Source organism: Sebastes fasciatus, chromosome 3 (genome assembly GCF_043250625.1).
Source record: "Sebastes fasciatus isolate fSebFas1 chromosome 3, fSebFas1.pri, whole genome shotgun sequence".
Taxonomy (NCBI): domain Eukaryota; kingdom Metazoa; phylum Chordata; class Actinopteri; order Perciformes; family Sebastidae; genus Sebastes; species Sebastes fasciatus.
In genome coordinates, this window is record NC_133797.1 from 3,670,585 (window position 1) to 3,679,003 (window position 8,419).

The 8,419-nt window shown below is 43.3% G+C and overlaps 1 protein-coding gene across 1 annotated transcript in view; it reads right to left on the reverse strand.

Annotated features, from left to right (window-relative positions):
* The window catches only part of LOC141765123 (sodium/potassium/calcium exchanger 3-like), a 69,233-nt gene extending 64,874 nt beyond the window's left edge, over positions 1-4,359 (reverse strand). The window contains exon 1 of the mRNA XM_074631084.1: positions 3,856-4,359. Within this exon, the coding sequence (XP_074487185.1) occupies positions 3,856-4,072 (217 nt within the window). The 5' untranslated portion in view covers positions 4,073-4,359. The remainder of the gene's footprint in view (positions 1-3,855) is intronic.
* Between the last annotated feature and the right edge of the window lie 4,060 nt (positions 4,360-8,419).

Here is an 8,419-nt window from a genome sequence, read left to right on the forward strand (position 1 = left end):
AATGTAATAGAACTTTCTTTTGTTATTCAGTTTGTCAGTTACAAAGAACATAAATAAATGAAGCTAGGAATAAATAACAATTCCGTATTATCTTAGCTGTCTCCTCAGTGGACATCCTGAGTGCTAATTTGTCCTGCAGGGTGCAACATTCACCCCCCCCCCCCTACTAGGGTGCTGCCACCCCTCCAAACAGAAGCCTTACATACTGGACATATCACCGTTTTACTTATAATAAAGAATATTGCCACATGGCTGACATTTTCCTCGCTCTGACTACCGTTACACTCTCCACTAGCACCGCTCTGCTGTTGTTTGCTGTCGTTACCTGACAAACTAGATGCAATCAGTTCTTCTTCGCTGCTCTAAAACAGTAGTTGCAGCCATGATACCTCCAGGGCGACAGCACAGTGAAGAACGTATAGTATATATCGCCAAGAAGCGAAAGTCAATTGTTCGTTCCATTGCAACGTCAGCGCCCAGCAGCAGAGCTACGCCTCCGCCATTTTGGACTGAAAGCGACTACCAGACGCCAGGAAAACGTCCGCTTTAAAAAGAGCTGAACAAAAGTAAATCTAAATTATTTCCATTCTATTGTCATATTCTACCGAAATGGCCTGTGTTGAACTATAACATATTATGAATATAATACGCCTATTCAGTCCACAATGGCAACAGTGGCTGTTGTCAAAAAAAACACCAGAGTTTCGTCTCGTTGCTTCTATACTCTTTGAGCACAGTGAAGGCTACTGTTTTGGAATGGCGAAGAAGAATTGATTTCTGGTTAAACAAGTTGATTCTTTTCTGGGTACAGTGTTTATTTTACTTTATTTTATTTAATCAACATTCTAGTCCTGATCATTATTATCTCTTTTATTCTATTTTATTTTAAAAGTTTCATCATTTTTATTTATTTATTTTTTTGTTATTTTTATTTCCTTGTATATTATTTATCTTTTATTATCTTTAATACCCATATTTTATTGCTTTCTTATTCAATGAACTTTTATAATGGTTGTTTTTGATGTGCATTAGTCTCTAAATCCAATTTTAACACTCTATATTTTTGTCAATCGTCTGTCCAGCACTTTGAATTGCATTTGACTTGTTTGAAAGGTGCTATATAAATAAAGTTTGATTGATTGATTTATTGATTGATTGATTGATTGATTGATTGATTGATTGGGTTAATAAATTATGGTATCGGTGCATAAACTGGCGTACTTGACAATACCCAATACCGAATTTTGGGCAGTATCGGATGCATTTCCAATACTGGTATCGGTATCGGAACAACTCTAGAAAACATGCCCATCAAAACCTCAGACCCCAACGTGACGTCTTAAAATGTCACATGTTCAAAACCCAAATATATTCAGTTTATGATGATAAGAATCCTCACGTTGGACAGAATGACACCAGAGAAGGTTTGCCATTTTTGCAAAAAATAAATCGCATGTCAAATGTATTTTCTGTCAATGAACTAATTGATTGTTTTAGCGTATTTAGTGTATTTACCATTTTGCCAAAGTTACATTTACTGTCATGAACTGGGCCTTTTTTCTGTGTGTCAGTTACATGTAGTTAGTGTTGCTGGGATGTTGCAGGTAAAAGTGCATGTTAAGCAATTTGTTTTATTTATTAATGTGCAGGGTTGTGTTCCCTGTCACATTAAAGTTTGATTCTTTATGTAATGGTAGTGAACAGCTGGAGGAGTGCACCACAGATGTATCAGTGTGGAATCCCCCCCCCCCCCCCCCCACCTCCCCCTCCTCCAAATTCATACATTGAAGGGGAATTTCATAATTTTCCAAAACAAAATCCTCTTGGGGGGGGCGGAGCAACAGTGCAGCGCACAAAGTGGGGCTCCCACTGTGGCTACATCTGCACATTCTTCTAGAAAGCAGCAACACCAATGAATTAATTTCATACTTCAGCGAGCCCAGCAGGAGCACTCTGCCCTTTCCACCCTGCCAACCACAAGTCTGGCCTAAGAGAGGGATTCAAGTAGAATTAAAAAGCCCAGTTATTCAATAGTCCTCAGGGCATGGCTGAACTTCTCACCTGGCCTCACCTTCACTACACCACACAGCAGCAGCAGCAGCTACAGCAGCAGCAGCAGTGAGGTTTGCGTGCCTGAGCTCTACTGTTACCTCCCTCCCTCCTATCTTTCGCTATCTTGCACACAGCGAAAAGAAGAAGAAGAGGAGGAGGAGAGGAGGAGTGTGGGAATGATTAATGCACCACTGTGAGGAGGCGTTGAGTGCTCCGCTTCCAGCTCCAACAACATCAAGCTCAATTTAGCAGAACTTCATTAAGCGCATCATAAATAATCAACCTTAATTGATATTCCAGCAAGCTGATTAAGAGTTAACAAGAACACAATGGGGACAAGGGAAATGCATTAAACGCCCCAGTGTCGTCCCCTTGTTCAACTCTAATTTGAAGCACATGCAGAGAGCAGCGCTGTTGCATTTCCATGTACCCAGGATACGCAGTGGGGAGGAAAGAAATAGAAAAAAAAGAAGAATGAGTCCCACTGATGATGCACAAATCATGAGTGTATGAATATTCATGAAGGCCTTCTGTCCATAGAAAGTGATAAATACATCTCACTTTAGCTGACGCTGACTCAGTAATCAAGTGGAGTGTTGTGGGGGGGCACAGTCAAAGACAAATAAAAAAAAAGAGAGGGAGAGAGGAGCATGCAGATCAAGTGGTACAGATGTTTGCTGTTAGGGAGTACTGCAGTTGTTCATGATCAGGGTTTCATCTGACTGCATTTGGCAACATTAATCAAGTGAGAACAGCATTGAAATAAAGTTGGAGAGAGACAGTAACCTGGAGAGGTGTAGGCCTTTATACCCTGGGGCTCACTGCCCTGATTCCACCGCTCTGCAGCTGAAACACCTGATCATACAGGAGCCTCAGCATCCCTCTGCATCCCTCAGCATCCCTCAGCATCCCTCTGCATCCCTCCGCATCCCTCAGCATCCCTCAACATCCCTCAGCATCCCTCAGCATCCCTCTGCATCCCTCTGCATCCCTCCACATCCCTCAGCATCCCTCCGCATCCCCCAGCATCCCTCAGCATACCTCTGCACCCCTCAACATCCCTCAGTCAGCCCACAACAGCTTCCTCAAGCTCAGATGAACTTCACTGACAGCCTCCTGTGTAGCTGCATGGCAGCACAGACACCTTGATGCTCTGAGGTCAAACTGGGCAGAATATTTGATAAAGTCTGTAATATCCCCTAAAATGATATGGGACACACTTTTGTATGTTATGCTAATACTTGGGAACATAACTAAAAGGAATATTACTTTCTTTCAGTCCCCACAGGAGCAGGCTGATACAAAGACACCATGCTACACTTTACAATGACACATTTAAGCTGGGCGGTTAAAGGTAAGGGTAGAGCAGGTCGTCCGCCGATCGGAAGGTCGGTGGTTCAATCCCCGGCTGCTCCGGGTCACATGTCGATGTGTCTTTGAGCAAGACACTTAACCTTAAATTAAGTGTGTGAATGGGTGAATGCTGAAATGTAGTGTAAAGAGCTTTGAGTGGTCGGAGGACTAGAAAAGTGCTATATAAATGCAAGTCCATTTACCACACAAGTTCATTTTAGATTAATAACTTAAATGAGCCTCACTAGCCAACGTTTAGCTTTAGTGAGAACAGGAAGCTGCTTCACACGGCGGGTGTGACTAAATAAAGCCTGGGTGAATGTTACAGAGCCCAACATGTAAGCTCTAGCTACAGCACCGGAACAATATATACCGGGGGAGAACCGGGCTGGTCTTCGTCCCGGTGCTCCTCCGTACAGGAGGTGAACAACCGGCTGAATAAAGTCTCACCTGAATGTCCCGTTAAGTAGGAGAAACCCTTCACGAGCAGCAGCAAGCCTCCGAACAAGCAGATCTGGATCAGAACCAACTCCTTCCGTCTTTTCCGCCTCGCTTTGACCTTCCTCTGGTTGTGGTTCGGCATCACTGGAGTCGGTGGGTCCCGGACCCGGATCCCCGGCAGAGACCTCATCCCCCTTCCTACTACCGCTGACTCCTCCACCTCCATGCGGAGCCACGAAGTACACAACAACAAGACGAGACGAGCAGACCTGCTGTAACTCCAGAGAAGAGACTCCTGGTCCGGGTTAGGGTGAGAGAGAGGAGAGGGAGGTCTCTCAGAGGACCGGGGGGGTTGTGAGGGGGGGGGGTAAAGTTGTATCAGGATGCTGCGAGGCTGTGCGCGCGAGGCTGGAGGAGCCGCTTCATGTGTGTGTGGAAGTAGAGGACCGCTGCACGAGCCCTCAGCGGAGACGTCCGCGTGCTCCGTGTTGACGGAGAGAGAGAGGGAGCGCGAGACACGGTGCGCGTGGGCATATACGCACACACATTGACTAAAGTGAAATTTGATTTACTGTAAAAAATAAAATAAAAATAAAAATTGGCATATGTGTGTTTGAGTCATGTCTACCCATTTGATGCGATTCTTGTTATCTACATTTTGTCATTTCTGTTTTATTCAATGTACAGTCAGAGTTCAGGTGGACCGTCATTAAAGCTGCATCACTAGATGTCTGGCCACTAGGGGGCACTGTCTGCAACGAGCTGTAAACACAAAGCGTGGCAGCAAAGAGGCGAAACTCTGAGGCTTTTTTGACAATAGATGGCCATTTTGGACTGTAAATGCCAATGAATCTGTGGCCATGGATGTATGAGGACATGTCTGTAAGTCAGAGGATAATTTTTTTTTGGGGTGGGGGGTAAATCAGCTTCACTTAAATGACCCTCAATTAAAGCTTCAGTAGGCAGAATATTTTTGGCATCATTGGGCAAAAATTCCATAATAACCTTTCAGCATATTGTAATTCAAGTGTTCTCAGAGAAAACTCCCCATGGCTCTGTTTTCAGGCTTTAAAAAAATCTAATCTAATCTTTTATTATCTTCTAATACACCCATGGGCTGTATGCTGTAAGCCTGTACTGTGGTGGATGTATTAACGTATTAACGTATTCACTTTTTAAAGCTAGAGTGAAGATACTGATATCATATGAAACTAGAAAAACCTGATGAATCCATCGTTACCAACCATGTCACACTAACTTGTCGCGAAGGAGGCTAAAAAACACTCTGAATTTACGCAAAATTTTGACGAGGGAAAAACTGGCACGTCCATTTTCAAAGGGTCCCTTGACCTCTGACCTCCAGATATGTGAATGTAAATGGGTTCTATGGGTACCCACGAGTCTCCCCTTTACAGACATGCCCACTTTATGATAATCACATGCAGTTTGGGGCAAGTCATAGTCAAGTCAGCACACTGACACACTGACAGCTGTTGTTGCCTGTTGGGCTGCAGTTTGCCATGTTATGATTTGAGCATATTGTTTTATGCTAAATGCAGTACCTGTGAGGGTTTCTGGACAATATCTGTCATTGTTTTGTGTTGTTAATTGGTTTCCAATTAATAAATATATACATACATTTGCATAAAGCAACATATTTGCCCACTCTCATGTTGATAAGAGTATTAAATACTTGACAAATCTCCCTTTATGGCACATTATTACAACTATTTGAATCGATTGACAGCCCCAGTTATGATAGATGATGAATGGGAAACACATAGATTGCTCGGGTCTGCTACAGAAGGCAGAAAAACTTTGTCTTCCAAAGTAAAGCTTCCATGAACAAATGTGTGAAGTGTATTGTAGGTGCAGGTACAATTATTTACTGTATATGTTTATTTACTGATATACATCGGGCAATTTATCATATGCATTGCATTTTGAATTCACAACTAGTCAAATAATGTAAAGTTCAGGTACAAAACCGCACTTATTAAGTAGGCTATATTTACAATATAGTGTGATATTTTGATAGTGAAAAGTACCCAAGAATATATGAAAAATAATTCCAATAGATAAAAGCATGTCTTGAGCACAAAAATTATACGTCACTATGTACAGTATATCAATATTTTGAGACATTGATGCATAAGGTTCGTTTTGATTTTGACTGAAGCCTCTTTATTCCCTGCGGAATATAGGCCTCCGACAACCCCTTGCCACTTTCCCCTGTCTTGTGCTGCTCTTGCCAGGTGTGTCCGCTCTGTTTCGTTTCAGCTTCAACGTCCCTACGCCAGCTGTTACGCGGTCGCCCTCTTTTTCTTTTCCCTTGGGGGGTTCCAGGTAAGAGCTTGCCTGGTGATGCTGTTGGGAGGCTGGTGATGAGGTTGGGAGTCCATTTCCTCCGCCTGATCTGGGTATCGATGGGTTCCTGTCTTGTTACTTCCCACAGTCTGATGTTGCTGATGGTGTTTGGTCAGAATATGCATATAGGATATGTCTTAGGCATCTGTTGATAAAGGACTGGATGTTTTTTGAGAGATGCACCGATTTCACATTTGAATTGAAGATTCTGATCTCTGTGTGTGTGGTGATTTCTCTTGAGCTCCAGATCTTTCTTAGCGAGCAGTTCTAGCCTTCCCTATCCTTGTTCTGGCGTCTTCATCTGAGCCTCCCGTGGTGTTAACGATACTTCCCAAGTACATGAATGATGAAACGTCCTCAAGAGCTGTGTTGATGGTATTAGGGGGCATTGTTCTTGTCGTTGATTCTCATGATCTTAGTCTTGGTTAGGTCGATGTTTAGTCCTAACTTTTCCGATGTTGTGGCAAGATCGGTAGTTTTCTCTTGCATTTGCTTCTTGCGTGTGAGAAAGGGTTGCGAGGTCGTCTGCAAAATCCAGGTCCTTGAGATGTTCTGTGAAGGTCCACTGTCTGTTTGCCTTCAGTCGTTTGCCTCATGATCGAGTCGATGGATAGCAGGAACAGGAATGGAGGTAGAGATGCCGCACTCCGGTGTTGACTTGGAACTTCTCTGGAAGTTGCACCATCATGTAGGACTTGGCGGTTCATTCCTTCGTAGGTGTTCTTCACTAAGAAGATGATTTTGTAGGGGAATTCCATAATGTGCCATTCATTTCCAGAGGGTTGACCTGTCGATGCTGTCACATATTTGACATAAACACTCCATAAAATAAAAGTGTGAAATGAAATGAAAGTAAGGGGGAGCTCAAAACTGGAAAGTGTTCGTTGTTAAGGTGTAAAAGATGCGTGCCTTTCACTGCCCTCTTCTGGGAATGTCTTCTATTGATATACAGTGCAGCAGTGGTTTTGGACTAATACCAGCCAGCCAAACACTGCAGTGATGCCATCCAGGCCAACTAAAATCTTCTACAAATGATAGCAATAATAATTCTGAAATATGTCAATATCTCAGCCAAACGTCAACATGAATAAACAAGTTTCTCTTCAGACATTTGGTCTAAAATAAGAGTTGGAACTCTCACTGCAGCAAGTCATTCATCAAGCCCAGTACAGATTAGGTGGAGTATTTTCTTTGGCTACAGAATAGTAGTTAGGTCATAGGGATTGATTTCACTCGTGCCTGCTTGTACATCATTGTCACTGCATATCGGTGTCTACAACGCAGAGATACACCATAGGTATCACAGTGTGCCTGCCATTTCTCATGTTTCTAACCATGTGAGACACAACTTTAGGATAACGGATAATACTTTACCCTGGCCAAATGGGGATTCTTGATTGTCGGGTCTGAGGTTTCATATAAATAGCACTGGAAACTTTCCAGCAAGAATGGAAAAAGTGGTCAGGGCTCTAGGCAACTGGTTTCATTGTGTGTGTTTTTAACCCTTAGGAGCATGGAGCTTAGACTGATAAAATACAAGACAAGAAAGAGGCAGGGAAAGCAAGAGATGTGACAGAGTTGCAACACATTTTTTTGGAGACAAATAACCCACGTTTATGTGTCCATTTTTTCCCCCAAATAAGATATTAGCATCACTTAAAGCAAACTCTGGTGACAATCCACTCATGACTGGAGATCTTAAAGCTGCCGTGAAACCCGGCCTGTCTAATTTGCAAAGCGAGCTCGGACTGGGCATGGAGTTACCGAACAAGATGAATTCCCAACCTCTCAGAGGCACACAAAAGAAGAAGAAGAAAAAAAAACTCAACGGGAAGGAGGGAAGAGGAAGGAGGAGGGGGGTAGGGGGGCAACAAATTAAATCCAGTTAAATTGTTTTTCCATAGCCAGTGGGCTTGGCAAAGGACTCTCACACACGCACAAGATGTAAGATAAGTTATAGAGAAGACAAACCAGAAACAGTGTGGCTTCACATGTAGGAGAATGGAGAATGCCTGGAATTTAACCCACTTTCCCATGTCTGACTCACACCGTGCCCACCGCCCTGCCCCGCCGCTCAGGGGCGTCCACACACTCACACAAACACAGGTGATTCCATACATATAGACAAGCTGTGAACATCTGCCCTTTACTCAACACTCCCTGTTCCCACCCCGTTACAGCTGTAATCAACTGCAGCCCTCTCAGA